The sequence below is a fragment of the Leptodactylus fuscus genome, chromosome 10 (assembly GCF_031893055.1).
Source record: "Leptodactylus fuscus isolate aLepFus1 chromosome 10, aLepFus1.hap2, whole genome shotgun sequence".
In the NCBI taxonomy this organism is placed as follows: Eukaryota; Metazoa; Chordata; class Amphibia; order Anura; family Leptodactylidae; genus Leptodactylus; species Leptodactylus fuscus.
Window position 1 is genome coordinate 32929589 of NC_134274.1, and position 24105 is coordinate 32953693.

At 43.1% G+C, this 24105-nt stretch overlaps 1 protein-coding gene across 1 annotated transcript in view; it reads left to right on the forward strand.

Moving 5' to 3' along the window:
- KIF20B (kinesin family member 20B) overlaps positions 1-24105 on the forward strand; it is a 103902-nt gene that overhangs the window by 73249 nt on the left and 6548 nt on the right. Inside the window, exons 25-31 of the mRNA XM_075257676.1 lie at positions 9594-9727; positions 9950-10105; positions 12584-12766; positions 14042-14191; positions 14705-14794; positions 17887-18096; positions 23764-23859. Coding sequence (XP_075113777.1) covers positions 9594-9727; positions 9950-10105; positions 12584-12766; positions 14042-14191; positions 14705-14794; positions 17887-18096; positions 23764-23859 — 1019 coding nt within the window. The remainder of the gene's footprint in view (positions 1-9593; positions 9728-9949; positions 10106-12583; positions 12767-14041; positions 14192-14704; positions 14795-17886; positions 18097-23763; positions 23860-24105) is intronic.

The window sequence follows — 24105 nt, forward strand, 5'->3', positions numbered from 1 at the left end:
GCAGGAACTCTCCCTAAGCTTAATGAACGTTGAAAATAATAAATCAAATGAAGCAAAATCCAAGAAAACGGCTAAAAAACTGGTCTGTGCAGTTGATGGGCGGAGCCTCCTGATTGGGTCTTCTACCAGGAGGGTCGCCGGGTCATGATTTCAGCAGCTGAAAATTTGAGCAAAAAAAAAAAAATGTTTGAGATACATTTGAATAACACGTAGTTTGTTTTCATGGTCTTTGTTCTTTACTATAATATTCTGAGGAACAGCCGAGACGGTGTAGACCGGCAGGTGCCACTGCCCAAACTCAGTCACCACACTTAGCAGCAGCCCAAGGCCGCTACTAGCAGGCAGACATGGCGCGGTCCGCTCTGACCCCAAGAGTGCACAACGCACTCTAAATGTAAAAGGGGGACAGCGACCTCACAGGGACAACCTCAGAGCAACATTCATTGAACTTAAGGAGAGTGAACTTAACTCAAGCAGTGCATTATGGGAATTTATGTAAATCTAAAGGGCTTCTATTATAATTTTACTACTGAGGAGGAGCCTCACATAAGTCCTCCTCCCAGGTCGTCTCACCACTTATAGTGCACCATGGAGCAAGGCCCAATGACTCCATCAGCCTTCTTGTGCTTAAGTTCCTTAACTTTGCTCCTGTCCATGTTCAAGCAAATCTCAAACATTTTCACAACTCTTGTAATAGATGGAATGGAGCTGCAATATCAGGCACAAGCCATGGACAGGAGTGGCACTGTTTTTTGAAGTATGCAACCATGTTTCTCTAAACCTAAACAACCCTTTAAAGATCTATCAATGCTCAGACTAAGCTCTGACAAAGGTGTCCCTTTAAGTGATCTCAGTGATGTGTGCTACCATTACCATATGATGGCCAGCATGGGGCAGCCTGTGCATCACTGAAGACCATGCTTCTGGAGGTTGCCTTCCGACTTATAAGAGCCTACCTGGCAGCCATTTTGAAAAATTGACCAATAGGAACTTAAGGAATTTGCATAATTTCCCAGAATCCTTTGCCGGAGCTCTCTCTCTAACCTTATTGAGTGGTGGAAAGAATAACACGTTTTCACGACGGTTGCAATAAGTGAAACCGAGCTGCTGTACTAAGTACCACCCGTAGACCGGAGTGGCGTCTGTGTGTTTGCAGCCATGTTTCTCTAAACCTAAACAACCACCTTAAAGATCACTTTAAAGATCTGTAGGTGCTCTGGCAAACGGTGATCTGTGCTACCATTACCAGCCGAGAGCTAGGTGATGGCCAGCCAGCATTGATCCCGGCAGTCGGTGATCTCTGCTACCATTACCAGCTGAGTGAGGGCCAGCTAGAATCACAGGGCATCATGCCTCTTCAGCCTACCTTCTAACATGGACCGCCTACCTCTGAGCAATTTTGAAAAACTGACCAATAGGAAGGTGAGAATTTGCATAATTACCCAGAATCCTTTGCAGGAACTCTCCCTAAGCTTAATGAACGTTGAAAATAATAAATCAAATGAAGCAAAATCCAAGAAAACGGCTAAAAAACTGGTCTGTGCAGTTGATGGGCGGAGCCTCCTGATTGGGTCTTCTACCAGGAGGGTCGCCGGGTCATGATTTCAGCAGCTGAAAATTTGAGCAAAAAAAAAAAAATGTTTGAGATACATTTGAATAACACGTAGTTTGTTTTCATGGTCTTTGTTCTTTACTATAATATTCTGAGGAACAGCCGAGACGGTGTAGACCGGCAGGTGCCACTGCCCACACTCAGTCACCACACTTAGCAGCAGCCCAAGGCCGCTACTGGCAGGCAGACATGGCGCGGTCCGCTCTGACCCCAAGAGTGCACAACGCACTCTAAATGTAAAAGGGGGACAGCGACCTCACAGGGACAACCTCAGAGCAACATTCATTGAACTTAAGGAGAGTGAACTTAACTCAAGCAGTGCATTATGGGAATTTATGTAAATCTAAAGGGCTTCTATTATAATTTTACTACTGAGGAGGAGCCTCACATAAGTCCTCCTCCCAGGTCGTCTCACCACTTATAGTGCACCATGGAGCAAGGCCCAATGACTCCATCAGCCTTCTTGTGCTTAAGTTCCTTAACTTTGCTCCTGTCCATGTTCAAGCAAATCTCAAACATTTTCACAACTCTTGTAATAGATGGAATGGAGCTGCAATATCAGGCACAAGCCATGGACAGGAGTGGCACTGTTTTTTGAAGTATGCAACCATGTTTCTCTAAACCTAAACAACCCTTTAAAGATCTATCAATGCTCAGACTAAGCTCTGACAAAGGTGTCCCTTTAAGTGATCTCAGTGATGTGTGCTACCATTACCATATGATGGCCAGCATGGGGCAGCCTGTGCATCACTGAAGACCATGCTTCTGGAGGTTGCCTTCCGACTTATAAGAGCCTACCTGGCAGCCATTTTGAAAAATTGACCAATAGGAACTTAAGGAATTTGCATAATTTCCCAGAATCCTTTGCCGGAGCTCTCTCTCTAAGCTTATTAAATGGTGGAAAGAATAACACGTTTTCACGACGGTTGCAATAAGTGAAACCGAGCTGCTGTACTAAGTACCACCCGTAGACCGGAGTGGCGTCTGTGTGTTTGCAGCCATGTTTCTCTAAACCTAAACAACCACCTTAAAGATCACTTTAAAGATCTGTAGGTGCTCTGGCAAACGGTGATCTGTGCTACCATTACCAGCCGAGAGCTAGGTGATGGCCAGCCAGCATTGATCCCGGCAGTCGGTGATCTCTGCTACCATTACCAGCTGAGTGAGTGCCAGCTAGAATCACAGGGCATCATGCCTCTTCAGCCTACCTTCTAACATGGACCGCCTACCTGGCAGCCATTTTGAAAAACTGACCAATAGGAAGGTGAGAATTTGCATAATTACCCAGAATCCTTTGCAGGAACTCTCCCTAAGCTTAATGAACGTTGAAAATAATAAATCAAATGAAGCAAAATCCAAGAAAACGGCTAAAAAACTGGTCTGTGCAGTTGATGGGCGGAGCCTCCTGATTCGGTCTTCTACCAGGAGGGTTGCCGGGTCATGATTTCAGCAGCTGAAAATTTGAGCAAAAAAAAAAAAATGTTTGAGATACATTTGAATAACACGTAGTTTGTTTTCATGGTCTTTGTTCTTTACTATAATATTCTGAGGAACAGCCGAGACGGTGTAGACCGGCAGGTGCTACTGCCCACACTCAGTCACCACACTTAGCAGCAGCCCAAGGCCGCTACTAGCAGGCAGACATGGCGCGGTCCGCACTGACCCCAAGAGTGCACAACGCACTCTAAATATAAAGGAGGACAGCGACCTCACAGGGACAACCTCAGAGCAACATTCATTGAACTTAAGGAGAGTGAACTTAACTCAAGCAGTGCATTATGGGAATTTATGTAAATCTAAAGGGCTTCTATTATAATTTTACTACTGAGGAGGAGCCTCACATAAGTCCTCCTCCCAGGTCGTCTCACCACTTATAGTGCACCATGGAGCAAGGCCCAATGACTCCATCAGCCTTCTTGTGCTTAAGTTCCTTAACTTTGCTCCTGTCCATGTTCAGGCAAATCTCAAACATTTTCACAACTCTTGTAATAGATGGAATGGAGCTGCAATATCAGGCACAAGCCATGGACAGGAGTGGCACTGTTTTTTGAAGTATGCAACCATGTTTCTCTAAACCTAAACAACCCTTTAAAGATCTATCAATGCTCAGACTAAGCTCTGACAAAGGTGTCCCTTTAAGTGATCTCAGTGATGTGTGCTACCATTACCATATGATGGCCAGCATGGGGCAGCCTGTGCATCACTGAAGACCATGCTTCTGGAGGTTGCCTTCCGACTTATAAGAGCCTACCTGGCAGCCATTTTGAAAAATTGACCAATAGGAACTTAAGGAATTTGCATAATTTCCCAGAATCCTTTGCCGGAGCTCTCTCTCTAACCTTATTGAATGGTGGATAGAATAACACGTTTTCACGACGGTTGCAATAAGTGAAACCGAGCTGCTGTACTAAGTACCACCCGTAGACCGGAGTGGCGTCTGTGTGTTTGCAGCCATGTTTCTCTAAACCTAAACAACCACCTTAAAGATCACTTTAAAGATCTGTAGGTGCTCTGGCAAACGGTGATCTGTGCTACCATTACCAGCCGAGAGCTAGGTGATGGCCAGCCAGCATTGATCCCGGCAGTCGGTGATCTCTGCTACCATTACCAGCTGAGTGAGGGCCAGCTAGAATCACAGGGCATCATGCCTCTTCAGCCTACCTTCTAACATGGACCGCCTACCTGGCAGCCATTTTGAAAAACTGACCAATAGGAAGGTGAGAATTTGCATAATTACCCAGAATCCTTTGCAGGAACTCTCCCTAAGCTTAATGAACGTTGAAAATAATAAATCAAATGAAGCAAAATCCAAGAAAACGGCTAAAAAACTGGTCTGTGCAGTTGATGGGCGGAGCCTCCTGATTCGGTCTTCTACCAGGAGGGTCGCCGGGTCATGATTTCAGCAGCTGAAAATTTGAGCAAAAAAAAAATGTTTGAGATACATTTGAATAACACGTAGTTTGTTTTCATGGTCTTTGTTCTTTACTATAATATTCTGAGGAACAGCCGAGACGGTGTAGACCGGCAGGTGCCACTGCCCAAACTCAGTCACCACACTTAGCAGCAGCCCAAGGCCGCTACTAGCAGGCAGACATGGCGCGGTCCGCTCTGACCCCAAGAGTGCACAACGCACTCTAAATGTAAAAGGGGGACAGCGACCTCACAGGGACAACCTCAGAGCAACATTCATTGAACTTAAGGAGAGTGAACTTAACTCAAGCAGTGCATTATGGGAATTTATGTAAATCTAAAGGGCTTCTATTATAATTTTACTACTGAGGAGGAGCCTCACATAAGTCCTCCTCCCAGGTCGTCTCACCACTTATAGTGCACCATGGAGCAAGGCCCAATGACTCCATCAGCCTTCTTGTGCTTAAGTTCCTTAACTTTGCTCCTGTCCATGTTCAAGCAAATCTCAAACATTTTCACAACTCTTGTAATAGATGGAATGGAGCTGCAATATCAGGCACAAGCCATGGACAGGAGTGGCACTGTTTTTTGAAGTATGCAACCATGTTTCTCTAAACCTAAACAACCCTTTAAAGATCTATCAATGCTCAGACTAAGCTCTGACAAAGGTGTCCCTTTAAGTGATCTCAGTGATGTGTGCTACCATTACCATATGATGGCCAGCATGGGGCAGCCTGTGCATCACTGAAGACCATGCTTCTGGAGGTTGCCTTCCGACTTATAAGAGCCTACCTGGCAGCCATTTTGAAAAATTGACCAATAGGAACTTAAGGAATTTGCATAATTTCCCAGAATCCTTTGCCGGAGCTCTCTCTCTAAGCTTATTAAATGGTGGAAAGAATAACACGTTTTCACGACGGTTGCAATAAGTGAAACCGAGCTGCTGTACTAAGTACCACCCGTAGACCGGAGTGGCGTCTGTGTGTTTGCAGCCATGTTTCTCTAAATCTAAACAACCACCTTAAAGATCACTTTAAAGATCTGTAGGTGCTCTGGCAAACGGTGATCTGTGCTACCATTACCAGCCGAGAGCTAGGTGATGGCCAGCCAGCATTGATCCCGGCAGTCGGTGATCTCTGCTACCATTACCAGCTGAGTGAGGGCCAGCTAGAATCACAGCGCATCATGCCTCTTCAGCCTACCTTCTAACATGGACCGCCTACCTGGCAGCCATTTTGAAAAACTGACCAATAGGAAGGTGAGAATTTGCATAATTACCCAGAATCCTTTGCAGGAACTCTCCCTAAGCTTAATGAACGTTGAAAATAATAAATCAAATGAAGCAAAATCCAAGAAAACGGCTAAAAAACTGGTCTGTGCAGTTGATGGGCGGAGCCTCCTGATTCGGTCTTCTACCAGGAGGGTTGCCGGGTCATGATTTCAGCAGCTGAAAATTTGAGCAAAAAAAAAAATGTTTGAGATACATTTGAATAACACGTAGTTTGTTTTCATGGTCTTTGTTCTTTACTATAATATTCTGAGGAACAGCCGAGACGGTGTAGACCGGCAGGTGCCACTGCCCAAACTCAGTCACCACACTTAGCAGCAGCCCAAGGCCGCTACTAGCAGGCAGACATGGCGCGGTCCGCTCTGACCCCAAGAGTGCACAACGCACTCTAAATGTAAAAGGGGGACAGCGACCTCACAGGGACAACCTCAGAGCAACATTCATTGAACTTAAGGAGAGTGAACTTAACTCAAGCAGTGCATTATGGGAATTTATGTAAATCTAAAGGGCTTCTATTATAATTTTACTACTGAGGAGGAGCCTCATATAAGTCCTCCTCCCAGGTCGTCTCACCACTTATAGTGCACCATGGAGCAAGGCCCAATGACTCCATCAGCCTTCTTGTGCTTAAGTTCCTTAACTTTGCTCCTGTCCATGTTCAAGCAAATCTCAAACATTTTCACAACTCTTGTAATAGATGGAATGGAGCTGCAATATCAGGCACAAGCCATGGACAGGAGTGGCACTGTTTTTTGAAGTATGCAACCATGTTTCTCTAAACCTAAACAACCCTTTAAAGATCTATCAATGCTCAGACTAAGCTCTGACAAAGGTGTCCCTTTAAGTGATCTCAGTGATGTGTGCTACCATTACCATATGATGGCCAGCATGGGGCAGCCTGTGCATCACTGAAGACCATGCTTCTGGAGGTTGCCTTCCGACTTATAAGAGCCTACCTGGCAGCCATTTTGAAAAATTGACCAATAGGAACTTAAGGAATTTGCATAATTTCCCAGAATCCTTTGCCGGAGCTCTCTCTCTAAGCTTATTGAATGGTGGAAAGAATAACACGTTTTCATGACGGTTGCAATAAGTGAAACTGAGCTGCTGTACTAAGTACCACCCGTAGACCGGAGTGGTGTCTGTGTGTTTGCAGCCATGTTTCTCTAAACCTAAACAACCACCTTAAAGATCGCTTTAAAGATCTGTAGGTGCTCTGGCAAACGGTGATCTGTGCTACCATTACCAGCCGAGAGCTAGGTGATGGCCAGCCAGCATTGATCCCGGCAGTCGGTGATCTCTGCTACCATTACCAGCTGAGTGAGGGCCAGCTAGAATCATAGGGCATCATGCCTCTTCAGCCTACCTTCTAACATGGACCGCCTACCTGGCAGCCATTTTGAAAAACTGACCAATAGGAAGGTGAGAATTTGCATAATTACCCAGAATCCTTTGCAGGAACTCTCCCTAAGCTTAATGAACGTTGAAAATAATAAATCAAATGAAGCAAAATCCAAGAAAACGGCTAAAAAACTGGTCTGTGCAGTTGATGGGCGGAGCCTCCTGATTCGGTATTCAACCAGGAGGGTCGCCGGGTCATGATTTCAGCAGCTGAAAATTTGAGGAAAAAAAAAAATGTTTGAGATACATTTGAATAACACGTAGTTTGTTTTCATGGTCTTTGTTCTTTACTATAATATTCTGAGGAACAGCCGAGACGGTGTAGACCGGCAGGTGCCACTGCCCAAACTCAGTCACCACACTTAGCAGCAGCCCAAGGCCGCTACTAGCAGGCAGACATGGCGCGGTCCGCTCTGACCCCAAGAGTGCACAACGCACTCTAAATGTAAAAGGAGGACAGCGACCTCACAGGGACAACCTCAGAGCAACATTCATTGAACTTAAGGAGAGTGAACTTAACTCAAGCAGTGCATTATGGGAATTTATGTAAATCTAAAGGGCTTCTATTATAATTTTACTACTGAGGAGGAGCCTCACATAAGTCCTCCTCCCAGGTCGTCTCACCACTTATAGTGCACCATGGAGCAAGGCCCAATGACTCCATCAGCCTTCTTATACTTAAGTTGTTTATAAGTAACTAACTCAGTTTATGAGGACGCCCAGTTGTCTATCGCTGCATTCCCTTTTTATTTATTTTTTTTTTATTTTTTTTTAAGTTGCCCAAAATTGTGCCAACTTTATACCTAGTGGGAGCACCACCATAAAAACCACATACATGATTTGTCTATCAGAAAAGTCCATCTCCAAAGAGAATGGGCTCCCAGCTCTCCTTGACCTCTGGACCAAATGGTATCAAGTGGCTAATAACCTTATACATGGGTAACTTCAGTTGGAACTCTTTTTAACCAAGGGAGAGTTAAAGGCAATGCACCATGGGAAAGCATGCAAATGTGATGGGGGTGACGGTCCGTCTGTTACATTCATGTTCCAAATGTCAGTACTGTTCTCAGTTCCATCTTAGAGATTGGACGAGGAGTAGTGCGGTGATGCAAATAGCTGAAATCTCCTGTATTTTAATATAGTATATGAACATAAATTCATAATAGTCATGAAACCATGTCATTTACCGGGATTAAAAGGTAGCCTATGTGTTAATCAAGGTTACAAACAATGTGCCGAATTTCATCCAAATCAGTTCAGTCGTTTTTGGGTGAAAGAGTAATAAACACACAAACATTCACATTTATAATATTATTAGGATGGATCATTTTTATAGACCACTAGCCTCTGCCCGTGGCTTCATCTGCATGTTGTTGGTGTCGATGATCCGCCTATATACAGCAAATTGCTCCCATCGATGGTTTACCTGCTCCAACATTTTGGCAGCTCTTAAGCTGTTCTGCTGCTGATCTTGTCCTTCGCACCGTGCCTGTGATTATTCCAGCAGCTCGCTGGGATGCCATATAACAAGCGTGTCATGACGTCATAGCCTCACCGCCTGCACTTAGAAGCAGACATCTCCTAAACCAGCCCAGGACAGTTCCGCTCAGCTTTGGGTTTTGGGCTGGTTTTAGTTAAATAAATAGTAAAAATGCCGCCCTCCAAACAGGCACATCGCCTCATTAGAGGTGCTTTTCGATATTTGATGTCTTTTTCCATCTGAAGGGTTAAATAATATTCATACTAGTCTGTGGAAACCCAGCATTTACTGCAAACCTTTCCCGTGTAAACCATGCCAAACCTATGCAGCTGTTATACATATGCTGAAACCAGCTAAAGAGACATTGATCTAGAAATAAGCCAGTTAACATTGATTCTATGCGAGTTCACCTTTAGCTTGGAGTCAAAGGGGTTTTGTAAGCTAAAAATATTGATGATCTATCATAAGGATAGGTCATCAATACTAAGTTTGTAAGAGTCTGCCATCCATCACCCCTAAAATCAGCTATTTTCAGTAGATGATACATAGAAAACGCAGCAGGAAGCAGACAGCGCTGTTCCGTGTATAGTGGCCAGACCAGGCACTACAGATCAGCTCCCATTCACCGGTATGAAAGCTGCTCTGTGTAGTGGCTGAACTGAGTTACTGCAGCTTGGATTTCATCTGAATCTGTACTACCTGATCTGGCCACTACCCACAGAACAGCGCTGTCTGCTTCCTGCACCATTCTTGATGTATCAGCTATTGAGCACAGCTGATATTGGGGGTGTTAAGCATCTGACAACTACTGATCTCATATTAGTCACCTTCAATCCTTTAAAAGGAGATATTGCAGATGTCACAGTTGTCCATGTATACCTACGTATTTGTCTTCTATACAGAGCTGGAGCTGTGGAAGCAAAAATATAGAGAGAAGACATCAGGCAAAGAAAATGTTATAGAGCCAAGCAGAGAAGCAAATAATAACACAGAATCGAACAAGACTGAATTAATAAAGCTCCAGACCCAGCTGAAGGTAAGGCCGTACATATAATGCTGCCAGGCCGTACATATAATGCCGCCAGGCCGTACATATAATGCTGCCAGGCCGTGTTACCGCTATAATACGGCTGTTACACAATGATCTTTTCAGATGTTTTAATGCAGATGGTAGAATTTTCTGCTGTTTTATCTATCACTTACTAATTATATATAATTTGGCGGTATCATTTTTTTTCTGTGTAACTCTGTTGTCTAGGAGCTTGAAGAGAAATTCAACAATGACAAAAAGAAATGGTTTGAAGATAAAAAGACTCTTATCGCTCAGGCAAAAGAATCTGAGGATCAAAGGAACAGGGAGATGAGGAAATTTGCAGATGACCGAGAACGTTATGGAAAGCAGCAGGCAGAAATGGTAAATTGATTCCTGTTTATATGTACCACGCAGAAGATTTATTATTTTCTCTGGAATTTAGACAGCTTAGATCTAGACTTGATGCTCCAAATTTATCACATTGACTTATGCTGGATGATGGATTCGGCGTGTCTGCTGGGGTTGGCTTACTTTAGACCATTTTTGCAATCATATTCTTTAGTACAGTTTGGTACATCCAGGTTTAGGAATTGATGACCCATCCTTATTATAGGTTATTAATTGAAGATCAGCTGGGTCTGACATCTAGTATCCATACAGATCAGCTGTTTGTAGAGACACAAGCATTTGCTTGAGCGCTCTTTGCTTACCAAGCGCGACCAGTGCATTTGTATAGGGACTGTGCTTGGTATCGCACCTCAGATCACTCACTTGAATGGGACTGTGTCGTCAAAAGGCCATGCCACCCTTGAATGTTGAAGTCACGTGACTGTCCCCGGGGATTGCCTTCTGCTGAGAGCTAAGATTTATAGAGGTCCTGATCTTCAATTGATGTCTTATCATAAGAATAGGCATTTAATTAAAAAAGCTTGGAAAACTCCTTAAGGCTAAGGCCCCACGGCGAACGCATTGCGGTTCTTTCCGCAACGCTTTTAAGAGAAAGTTCACAGTGTTTTCCTTTGCGGACTTTCTCTTAACATTATATCTATGGGAAAGCCACCGGCATTTCCGTATATATAATTGACATGCTGCGATTTGCAAAGCCGCAACGGCTTTGCAAATCGCAGCGTGTCCGCACTGCGATCTTTTCCGCAAAGTGGAGATAGGATTCGCATGAATCCTACCCACTTTGCCTGCCCTGTACAACGCCACAATTTTTTCCGCAGCGTCTCCACTGCGGGCAAATCGTGGCGTTTCTGGTCCGTGGGACCAAGGCCCCACGTGTGGGAAACGCTGTGGCAAAAACCACAGCACTTTACTGTCCCTACATAGTGGATGTGCTTCTAGCGAATCCCAGAAAAATACGTGCAGTGGACCTCCTGCTTTTTCCAAAACAATTGCAATTTTTTGGAAATCAGTGACTGTCAATTAAACGCTAGCAGTTTCCCTATAGCTAAAGTCTGCCGTATTTTTTCTCAGAGCGCTTTTTTGTTGCGGCCTGCTATGTGGGGCCTTAGCTTTAAGCCACACCACTTTATGGTAAGATATGGTATGTATGAGACAGAAAAGGTGTCTAAAAGACAAAGAAAAGTAAAATAAAAGTTGGGACATAGCATGTGCAACAGAAGTCTGACATATTGTGATAAGTAATTCCCATTTTTTCCTTATACAGTGTCAGATATAAAAGGGAAAAAAAAATATATATATATTTTTTTTTTTTGCTATAGTAAAAGCCTAAACCAGTGTGTTTCAGTGCGTGCTTATTTGGCAGTGGATATTATAAATCATTTTTGAGGGGATTACTAGGCCTGATCCATTTTATTGAAGGGATTATGTGAGTTTTGCCACTCATGATTCCCACTAGTTCTCTGTTATGTCTGCAGACACTTCCACTTACGGTGATCCGTGCGAATCACTTCATTTCAATGAGTTGGAAAACCATCTGTTGCTGGGAAAACTTTTTTTTTTTTTTTGTTTTGCTATCATGTTTTACACGTTCATATTTTTTCTCTTAACTTTAAAGGAACTACCAATGTAGAATATTTAATAAAATACTCAAAACCCCAGCAATCTCAGCAGTTCCATCAAATCCAACTCTTTGCATCCTGCAATAGATGCCGTTCCATGGATTTCGATAGTTGTGGTTTTTTCCCCCCTCTCTTGAGCAGTCAGTACTGTTAGTATTAGCACCCAGAATGCTACATAGACTTACCACTGTCAGGTGGCGGGTCGTGGCCTGATGAAGATAGGGACCACCCACCTGACAAAGACCCCAGGGTGCTAAAATTAGCAACACCGATTGCTAAGGAATGGCGGGGGCTATTCCAACTGAGCCAGAATCAGTGCAACGGCGACTATTGAAGGATGTAAAAAGCTAGGCGGTGGGTAAAGATCCTCTTTAAAAGGGGTTGTGACCATTGTCCATAGAATATGATAATAGAGAACTTACGGTACATATTAGTTTGAATTAGCTAAGATGCCCCTATCAGCTGAATGAAGAAGCTGTCACATGATCCTCGCAAGTTTCGTAGTTCAGAAAGCTGCCTCCTCCCTTTCTGATATTGGTGAATGCATCACTGGGTTATGAAGGCGATAGAGGCTTGGTTTTTCTCAAAAAATCACTAATTATTCCCAAGAAAGGGGGGGTCAAGGGGCTCAAAAGACAGAAAATAAAAATGACCTACCTGTTGAATCCCCGTTTATTCCTTTGCTGCATTGTCTGTATTCTGTGCTACATTAATAATCTGGTATCTAAACATGTGACGCTACAGTGACCTTAGAGATCTCTAGAAAGCAAGCTGAAACTTTAGTGAGTATCATTTTCTTCTCCACTTCTTTCTTCTCCACTTTGTCCTCTAGGAACAACTGTGCGCTCAGCTGGCGGAGAAAGATAATACACTACAGAAGTGGCGGGAAGAACGGAACAGTCTCGTCTCGGCATTAGAAGTGCAGTTGAAAAGCCTTCTCTCCAGCAATGCAGAGAAAGAGAAAGAAATCGAAATCCTAAAAAGTTCCAAAAGAGGAGAAACTTTTACCCCTACAGTATGTGCATTATATTATCTAAGCCAATTCAGTGATGCCCTGCTATGTACTTGTATGCTAAGGGAGCCTTCACATGGAGTATACGCTCCGCTCATTCTGAATATAAACTCGTTCCGAGTGAGCGGTGTAAAAAAACAGATCCTATTGACTTCAATGGTTGCCGGCATACGCGCGCTACCCATTGAAATCGATGGGAGGCTTTTTTACCTATTGCTTTCAATGTGATAAACGCGTATGCCGGCAACCATTGAAGTCAATGGGATCTGTTTTTTACACCGCTCACTCTGAACGAGTTTACGTTCAGAATGAGCGGAGCGTATACTCCGTGTGAAGGCTCCCTAATGCTTACTATTAGAGATGAGCGAACACTGAACAGCACGCTCAGAGCACGCTCCCATAGAAATTAATGGAAGCGGCCGGAACGCGGGGGGTTAAGTGGCCAGCCGCCGGCAAAGTCTGCGTGCCAGGTGCTTCCATTCATTTCTATGGGAGCGTGCTGTTCGGATCGGCTGATCCGAACAGTGTTCGCTCATCTCTACTCACTATACATAGCTATACACGTGGGAGAGTTCTAGTCTATGAGCTAATGTATCATTGGTTTATGAGCAATTTTTATACTGATGATCTAATCTTGGGATAAGCCATCAGTATTCTATTGTTCGGGTCTAACGTATGGAACCTGCACTGATCAGCTGTTCTGATCACTTATGGGCCCTATAGCAGATCTCCTGGGATACTGTAGCAATTCAATTCAATAGGTTCCTCTTCTAACCCCTTTATAGAGTTTTTGGGACTTACTATTTGATGTCCTAACTTTAGGCTAGGTCATCAATTAAATATTGGCAGGGGTCCAATACCTCGGACCCCGGCGGACCAGCTATTCGAAGAGACTGTAGCACTTGAGTGAGTGCTGCTGTACATTTGAGCAACTGACGTGCTTGATATTGCAGATCATCCTTTCACTTGAATGGGACTGAGCTGTGATCAGTCCATATGGACCTGATGTCATATGATATTAAATTATATAAAAATGATATTAAACATGAAGCTGATTCACAGCGTGGGGGTATTGAGTGTCGGACCCCCATGACTCTTTATTTGATGATCTATGTTAAGGATTGGTCATCAATTAAAGTCCCCAAAAATCCCTTTAATGGTATTCAGTGCTTATTTATTTTCTCTTATCACATTGTTTTGCCATTTCTTCTCCATTTCTAAATTCTTCTCAGACTGCCTTTACTGCAGAGCTGTTAGTATTACTTTTATATCATTTAGGAATCTTCTGCTGTGGAAGAACTGAAGAAGCAATTGGCTGTAAGTGAGGCCACGATCAAGGAGTATCAGGACAAGCTAACAAAGCTGGAAAACGCACAGGCCTCAACCTCTACCGCAGCAGAGAAGGAACACATTGGGATTGCAAAAACGGTAAGACTGTTCAAATTTGATCTTTTTTTTGGTATTGATCTTTCTGAAAGGGAGAATGTCCATTCTTGAACACAATTTTCTTTAACTAAACACACCCAAATTTTCACTGTGATTTGTGTAGAGTTGTTGGATATTGACACTTTTTAATCCTGGAAATCCGTTTAAGATCCGGCAATGGTATAATGAGTTAGGTCAATCCTAGTGTGTGTCTGTTTCGATAGTCCATGTGCATATTCTTGTCTGGATTGTCACCTTATTGTATAGGAGTTTTCCCACAAAAGCAAGTTATACCCTATTCATAGGATAACAGGATAACTTTAAGATCAGTGAAGCCTTCACCGCTTAGACCCTTCACCAATCAGGAGACCAGGGAACAAATATAGCGGTAGCAGGCAGTATGCGCACCCTCTCCATTTATGCATGTTTTCTTCTGGTAGACAGTAATAACTGATTATTCCAATGTTCATGCTCCTCCAACTGTTCCTCCAATGTTGTTCTCTCTTGGTGGCGCAGGTGACAAAGACACAAAGTGAGACTCCTTTGCCTTGCCAAGAAAAGAAATCTTCCATTTCTAGTACTGAGGAATCGTCATCTGAAACTCAGGTGAGAACTTCTCGGGAGTTCACACTGGCAAAGGAGACAGCAGCTAGAGCGTTTTATTTTTGCGTATCTTACACACTAGCATTTGGGTCTGTGCTGTTTGGGTCCATATGGGGACCTGACAGACAGAGGCCCTGTCCTCTTAAAAACCATAGACTATAATGGAGTCTGCTTGTTTTTTTATCGCACCCAGTTTTAGGCTGCATTCCCACGGTGTAACGCTCCGCTCATTCTGACATGTTAACACGTGTCAGAGCGCGGCGCTTCAAAACAGATCCCATTGACTTCAATTGGTGCCACCTTACACGCGCTACACATTGAAATCAATGGGAGCTGTTGTGAAGCGCTCACTCTGACACATGTTTACGTGTCGGAACGAGCGGCGCATTACTCTGTGGGAACAGGGCCTTATACTGAAACTGGTGGAGAGAAAAGTCCTCCTCGCAGAAGTCTTAGTTTATATCACTGTGGCTGAAGCCACAAGTTATGAAAAAGCTGCATTTCTTTATTGGGTTTTTTTGATCCCAGGGGTTGATTTATCAGAAGTATAAGCGCTTTCTTTATATTTACCATTCCTTATGAAGCCACTCTTTGCTAAGACTCAAAAAAACCTGCAGCAATATCTCCAACCCCCCCCCCCAAAAAAAAAAAAAAAAAAACGCAGCTTTTCAGCAACATGTGGCAACATCAGTCTTAGGGCCCGTTCACACGGAGCAAACGCGAGTGTATTTTGACAAAATACATGTGTAAAAATAAGACTTCCATTGACTTCAATGACATTTTGCACGTGTATTTTGACACGTATTTTGACGTGTTTTTTTACACATGTAAAAAATATGTCATTGAAGTCAATGGGAGTCTTATTTTTACACGTGCGTATACTCTGTGTGAATGGACCCTTAAGTTGTTTTATTTTGAGCCCAAATTTTCGGTACATCAAAGTGCATTTAGTCCACAGACTGATTTGGGAGAAGCTACGCCCACAAAGGTTTTGTTTTTTTTTATCCAGTGCAATGTACCCTTAACCCTTAGCGACCCTTGACGTAACTGTACGTCATGGGTCGCATGGGGATGTATGGAGCGAGTTCACACGCTGAGCTCGCTCCATACACGGCAGATGCCGGCTGTATAATACAGCCAGGACCTGCCACTAACAGCAGCGGTCGGTGCCCGAGCCGATCGCTGCTGTTAACCCTTTACACACTGTGGTGAAACGTGACCGCAGTGTGTAAACGGCGCCGGCGGCACGGGCGCCGCCATGTTTTGCCGATCGCCGCCCTCCTGAACGTCACATGAGGGCGGTGATCGGTTGTTATGACAGCCGGAAGCCTATTGAAGGCTTCCAGGCTTGTCTCTGCCCGAGATCTATTAGACGATGCCAGAGGCATCGTCTAATAGAAGTGCTGGGATTCTGCTATTCACTGCAGTACTGTAGTATTGCAGTGAATAGTATGAGCGATCAGACTCCCTAGGTTTCAAGGTACCTAAGGGGTCTGATCATAAATGTAACAGAAGAAAAAAAAAGTTTTTAAAAGTATTAAAAAAATAAAAAAAATATAAAAGTTCAAATCACCCCCCTTTCCCTAGATCAGCTATAAAAGTAATTAAAGAACATTAAACATAAACATATTAGGTATCCCTGCGCTCCAAAATGCCTGAACTATTGGAATATTAAAACATTTATCCCGTACTGCGAACGGCGTAGCGGCAAAAAAAATAAAAACAGCCAAAAAGCGTTTTTTTCAACACTTTGCCTCCTATAAAAAATTGAATAAAAAGTGATCAAACCATCAGATCTTTCCCCAAATGGTATCAATAGAAACGTCATCTTGTCCCGCATAAAAAGACACCACAACCAGCTCCATACATGGAAATATGAAAAAGTTACAGGTGTTAGAACATGATGACACAAATTTTTTTTTCTATTTTGCAAAGTTTATCATTTTTTTAAAAGTATCAAAAAATTTCAAATACTATATAAATTTGGTATCACCGCGTTCGTACTGACACGTAGAACACAGGTAACATGTCATTTGTACCAAACAGTGAACGCTGTAAAAATTAAACCCATAAGAAAATGGCGCAAATGCATTTTTTCTCCAATTGCGCCTCATTCTGAATTTTTTTCCAGCTTCCCAGTACATTGCACAGCATATTGAATGGTGCCATTACAAAGTACAATTTGTCCCGCAAACAATAAGCTATCATGTGACTCTGTGAACTGAAAAATGAAAAAGTTATGGCTCTTGAAATGTGAGGAGGGAAAAACGAAAATGCGAAACCAAAAAATGGCCTGGTCCTTAAGGGGTTAAGGCTGGTTCAGACGGGTTTTTTGGTCCAGAATATAACGTGGAGGCTGCCTCAGATTCCGGACCAAAAAATGGCTAGCCACGCCAGGTGCAGTGCATCAGCATCTAGTCGCGCCATTCCACTCCGGATTAGGCCCAAATGAATGAGCCTAGTCGGGAGGGAGGTGTCGCCAGACGGACGTCCGCGGCTGAATGAGCCGCAGAATCTGCCTGAAGAAGGGGCATGTCGCTTCTTTTTTTCTGCGAGCGGGAACAAACCGCTTGGGGAAAAAGGAAATGACCGCTTCCCATTTCAATGGAAGGCGTTTTTTTTTTACTGGTCTGGATTTTGACACGGATTCCGCGTCAAAATCCTAACCAAAAACCCTGTCTGAACCCGGCTTAAGTGCTACTAGGAAGGAGTTATGTGCTAAATACATTTTGGAAAATACAGTCCTTTATCATGTCTGGTCTGTACACACTTGTTTGCACTTTTCTATTTTGTTTCTCGGCACAATTTTTTTCTATGATTCATTTTGTGATGGTGGGGGGCATAGACAGCTATCTGGGGAGTCATTTATCATTTGTAATGTGTGCAGGATTTGTTCTATATAATATAAGGGAAAAAATTGTACAATATGGGAACACCACAATCTCACCATTGTTTTCTTGGATTCTGAGCCCGATTCTCATTGTCTCCGAATAATTTATGCCGTTTTCCAAAATAAATTTTGCAGAAAAATTAAATGCATGACCGTCAGATATCTTATGTCATATGGTATGAATAATGACTGTATTCTCTTACAGTCACAGGATGGATCGGATGTGGTGTTAGACTCCTCTATGATTTCTACAGAGAATGGGAGAACCAGCAGATTTCCAAAACCTCAGATGGAAATCCGTCTTAGCCCATTGAAGCCTAACAAAATGGAGGTGAAGCATCATGGAGACGACTCACCTGTAACCGTGAAAATATCAAGACCCTCACGAAAGAGGAAGAGCACGGACATGGAGCAGGTAGTCAGTTTTATATTAGTTTGCGGTAGACAAGAGTTTTGTTCCTGTATTTTTTTTTACTTCAATCAATGGGTCATTGGTGCTATTCATGTAGAATGAAAATATTCTGGCTGTGCATTAACCCCTTAATGACTACCACGTGGGGATCTGGGACGCATGGAAAGAAGATGCTAGTGTGCAGTGCTGCTACTATTACTTGAATAGGAGAAATGTTGCACATGCTCATTGCACACTGCTGTATCCAGAGGCTGCTGCAACCGCTGATCCAAGTATCTGAGCTGGAAAATTCTTTAAGGCTAAGGACCTATAGTGTGGAAATGCAACGTTTTTGGCTACTGCAGAAATGCAGCAGGAAAAAACAGCATGGTGAATGAGATTCTAGCTAATCCCTTCCACACATTACAGAAAAAAAGCGAAGCTGCAGAAAATCAGCTTTTTCAAGAACATAGCATGTTAAAGGGGTTGTCTAGGAATTATACGTTTCTGCAAGAAGTCTGGCGAATTTGAATAAAACCTATACTCGCGTGTCCCTGGTGCCCCAATGCGGTCCAGTCCAGTGTCGCTTGGGGCTTGTTCCAGCTGAAATCCTCACCGCACATGACCGCTGAAGGCCAATCAGCAGCTTAGGGAAAGGAACCGAAACATCACAAGGACGTATGTGAGTGACGTCCCGAGTGCTTTCCTTAGCACCCTGACTGGCCTCAGCAGCCACGTGTGGCAAGGACTTCATCTGGAAAAAGCCCCAGGACCCTGTTGAACTGGACTAAAGTGAGGAACATCAGGAACAAGTGAATATGGGTTTCCTTTATTTTCTTCACCTGCCATATCCTACTTCCAGAAACCTGTAATTCCTGGGCAATCCCTTTCATTGTAGCTGCAAAGTTGTGTGTTTTCCTTATATATTTAATACAGGAAATAAAAATGCAGAGAAACGCGCAGCAAAAACTCAATGAAAAACATTGCGGGTGAAAAAAAAATTCAATGTGTTGTCATTGTGTTTCACTACATTGGGCCTTAGCCTAAGGGTGGATTCTGAATTCTAAAAATGAAATGGAAATTTTAGGCTGAAATGACATTGTGCAAAATGTGTAACATTACGGAGGAAAAAAATCTGTCATTTACGCTAAACATTGTGACTCATAATTGTCTGTTTCTCTAATTGATTTTCTTCAAGACTAAAATGCTTTCGAGCTGCTGGAAAATTAGATGTATAGAGACAGAGGGGTCTGGGAGCGTTTGTCAGGTATTGAATTTCCTTCATGATGTGGGCGAATTCATTACCTATAAATCATAATTCACGTAGATGACGATTAGTTTTTTATGTTGGGTTTGTTTATTAAAGGATCAATGGCCAATAAATAAAGAAAAGATTAATGTAAGAAAAGCGGACGCACCATTTATGTCCATTTGGTCATAAATATAAACCTCGGTGGCATTAGTAACTGTGCTGTGAAGAGAGAATGTTAATCTGGGGACAACCCCTTTAAGGACAATCCCTACTGAGAACGGGGCCTTACGTGGCGTAAACTGGGCAATCCACACAGCAAAGTGGATGCAATTCTAGCGAATCCCACCCCCACGTTGCGGTAAAACGTTGTGGTCTGCAGACTTTCTGAGCATTGATCCTTTAATAAATATTATATAAATACGCGCACCTCATCGCCTGTAGAGCGTAATATGGACGGTCGTATTTTTTTCTCTTGCAACTAACCATCCTGTAAGCTTCAGCCTCTTCATTTACCATATGCAAACTGTTCTCTAACAAACAGCGACATGATCTCTCCTTTAATGAGAAGTATAAAAGGAATATTTGGTTGTTAAGAGAGTTTGCAGCTAATCCGGGATGTATCTATTATGGATTGCCTACAGTTTTCCATAAAGCTTCGTTTTAATAATGAAGGTTAATTAAGAGAAACACTTGCCGAGATTAAGAAGCCTGGACTCTTTGTAGCTGTGCCCCCAAATCTCCTATGGATTAATATCTTGTTCTTATGCAATTCTGCCCAGCAGCGGGTTCAATTAAACAAGCAATAAAACTTTGTATAGGTTCACACCTCCCGGCATACAAAGTTCTGCTATTCCTTCAATAGAAATGGTAATCACATGTATAATATAGGGGAATGTCCACACTGTGATTTGCAGTGTACACCGCAGCGGATCCGCGCAATGTTTAGCTCTGGAGATGAGCGAACATTATTCGGATCAGCCGATCCGAACAGCACGCACCCATAGAAATGAATAGAAGCACCTGTGACGCTGACTTCGCCGTCTTTAGCACAGGGCTTAGAGAAGACCTCAGGGTAGTACAGTAAATTAATACAAGTATACAACGAGCAAATGGTCTGGGCATCTTAGTGAGATTGATTGTCAAAAGGGTGGAGAGTACCATTGTATCCACATTTAGATTGACATAAATACTGTGAGCACAATCCACTCTTAGGCTTAGTTCACACGGGAGTGGAATAGCGTATTTTGGTCCCCATTTCGACGTGGGAAGCTGCGTCCAAATCGGGACCAAAATACGCCTGTCAGTCGCAGCTTTCCGCTCCAGCGTAGGCCCAAAATTAATGGGCCTAGTCCGGAGGGTGCTGCCACGAAGTGGACGACACAGCTCAATGAGCTGCGGAATCCGCCTGAAGAAAGGGCAGCTAGCTTCTTTTTTTCTGTAAGTGGCGACATGCTGCTCACGGAAAAAAGATAACTAGCAGTCTCCATAGACCACCATTGTGAGGGGACGGATTATGACGTGGATTCCATGTCATAATTTGCCCCCTCTGTGCCCATGTGAGCTAGCCCTTAGGGTAAGTTCACACTGGTTTTTTTTGGACCGGAACCTGAGGCGGAGGTCCAAAATACAGGTAGCCGCGACTGAATGCCGGTGCATTGCATCGGCATCCAGTCACGCACTCCGCTCCGGTTAGGCCCAATGAATGGGTCTAGTTGGAAGGAGGGAATGTCTTCAGGCCAAATCGCAAGGCGAATACGTCTGAAGAATGAGCATCTTGCTTTTTTTTCCGTGAGCCGGAACAAACCAGCTCCCGGAAAAAAGAACTGACCAGCTCCCATTGATTTCAATGGGAGCCTTCTTTTTGGTCAGGATTTTGAGGCGGATACAGCCTCAAAATCCTGACCAAAAAAATCTGTGAACTTACCCTAGGTATTAGGGTAAGTTACCCTAAGTATCACTGTAGTGACGTCTAAATGTGTACAATTGGTATATGAGCAGGCTCGGAGAATCACACAGACACAGCTAGATAATGGATTCTGCTTTAATGGAGGAATGGGTGAGGTTTAAATACATTGTAGGTGTTGTTAGAAATTCCATAGACAAAGAGAAGGTGCGATTAGTAACATGATTGGTTGTAAAGATGTCACATACATTTTGGCACATACCTGAAATCCCATCCTCTATAGATAAGAGTTTTCTTTTCGGAAGGATGAGCTCTGGACAGCGCCATAGATGGAGGCATGGCACATGATGGCACCCGTCACATTACATTTATCCTTGCATATCTATATTGTACATCATTCACATGTATAGTAGACATATGCAGACAGAGACTTTAGGGCAAATGAATATAGGGTTCTTCATTTGGTTCGATGTATACTGTACCATGGATTCACTTGTAGTGACAGTATTGGTTGTAGGGCAGTGCTGAATATTATTCACTTGAAAACATGCTTAAATCTTGGTGTTGTTGCTGTACTTTGTCTCCTGGACGCTTTCCCCAATGTCACTATATTGTAGAGAAGCTTTTAGAGGAATGGGAACTTGCAGCACACAGGGAGGACCTTACCATCCAGCGTGGGGGATAGTGGTTTGCTGTCATGAGATAGTAGTAGGGTTCGCTTGTTTTTGCTGAAGACGGCTGCTTGCGTGCGAGAACTGGGAACAAAATAAATAAAAGGGAGAATTAAGTAACTTTGTTTAGGATTGTAACCATTTATACTACTTATATAAGGGTACTCAGCTTTTTATTAACAGGAATGATTGTAGGAATACACCTTTATACCCAACATGCTATATATTGCTGGCTTGGTTATTGGCATTGACCATGAGTAAGGTGCCTTTTATTTGTTTTTCGGTATACATATGAGAATTTTTGGGGCAATGGGTGTTACAGCTGCTCCAAAGAGGTGACAATACGGTCACTGCCCCAAACAGCACATTTGCATATTAACAAAAACGGCGATATATATCGATAAAGGAGGCAGCGGTTCACAAGGAGAAAACACTATCTGATGAAGGTGACCCTATCCTATCTGTGGGGTTCTGCTGAAAGACTTCATTAAACAAGTTGTAGAAGAGTATGTGTCTAAACACATATACAGCAATGTCTCCAGACTACTGTACAGGAGGTAGATGCTTATGGCATAGCTTTGCCCCTTTTCATCCTAATAAACATCTTTTGCCCCTCAGAAGATTTACCAAGTATTTCAGGAGATCTCCCCTTTACCCAAAGCCTTCTGGACATTACGGAAGGTTATCCCGACCTTTCTAATAGTAAATCTGGCTCAGGCCTTATTCACATGTAAGGCTGGTCTTACACGACCATAGTTTTACACCGCAAATGGTGCGCAATTGCGGGTTCAAAATTGCGGACCATTTACGGTCCCATAGTTTTCTATGAGGCCTCTTACACGACCGTAGATTTTGTCAGTGGTGTGGCGCGCCGCAACCGTGGTCCGGACAGTATACTACATGTCCGTAATGACCGTGCTTTTACGGCACGGAAGGTCCAATAGAAGTCTATGGGCGTGTGCATTTTTGCGGATATACACTGAACATACATCAGTGTATATCCGCAATTGTGGATGTCAACATGTGTGTTTTGTTTTTTGCAGATCCGCATAATACTGATACACACAGAACGTTGCGGATGTCTGCGGAATTAATTTTTAAAGTGAAATTTGTGTTGCGGATCCGCAAATTGCAGACCGCAAAAACCACTACGGTCGTGTAAGACCAGCCTTAGTGTTATGGCTCAGCATTTGTAAGCAAAAACCAAGAGAGGAGACCACACACAGATATATTGTAATGGAAAGATTTGCACTTGTTCTGTATTTTTAACCAAACATGGTGTATGAATAAGGCCTTAGAGAAGCTTACATCTCAGTCTACGGATTTACCAGAAATAAGCTTTTTAGCTATACAATATTGGAAAGTTCTTTGTATAGGAGAGACTGGCGATTAAGCTGCGTTTTATCATGTGTATTCATAAACCCATTTGTCCAAGTGCATTACATTGGCCGCCTCTGGAAAGATTTTCATGCCGCAATCTTTCAATCAGGTTGTGTACATCTTATCCTGACATATGTTCAATATCCATTTGGCCCATTATCTCCCATATGCCACGCTCTTGTGGTGTTCACTTGTATTCATCCCGCAATCACATTGCATCACCATCAGAAATGTATGCGGAATGGAGGTGCTCGACGTGAAGTATTTTATTCTAAGTGATTTTTTTTTCCTGGAAATGCTAGTAATATATCAGAGATTCTAGCTTTTTCCATTTTTATGAAAGGGGACTGGCCGGCTCTCCTGACCCATCTCCATCCCAAGTCAATACTCAGCCATTGAGTCCCCATCAGCATACACATGTAAACAAAATGCTATTGAACTCGGTTCAGCTTGTAATAACAGAGTTTCCTCTTTCTATTCATAAGGATGTTGTGAAAAGTGAAAACAGAAAGAACACAAGAAGTAATAAAATGACGCCATCATCCTTGGCAAGTCCTGCCGCAAGCATCTATAGCTCAAAGGTCTGTATGTCTGACTGCTACAGTAGGAGATGAAGGGGATATCTCTGACATTTTGATATCGCCTGACATGTTATTATGAGGCTGTCACAAATCTCTTCTCAGGATCAATAACTGCACAGACTCATCCGCATTGACGTATAGCCGCCTCGTTCATTGATTTGTCCTGTGTTTGGAATATAGTCTTTGAATTGTGTAATGGACAGATTTTCGGAAAATATATTTAAATGCATTTACGCGATAAAAATA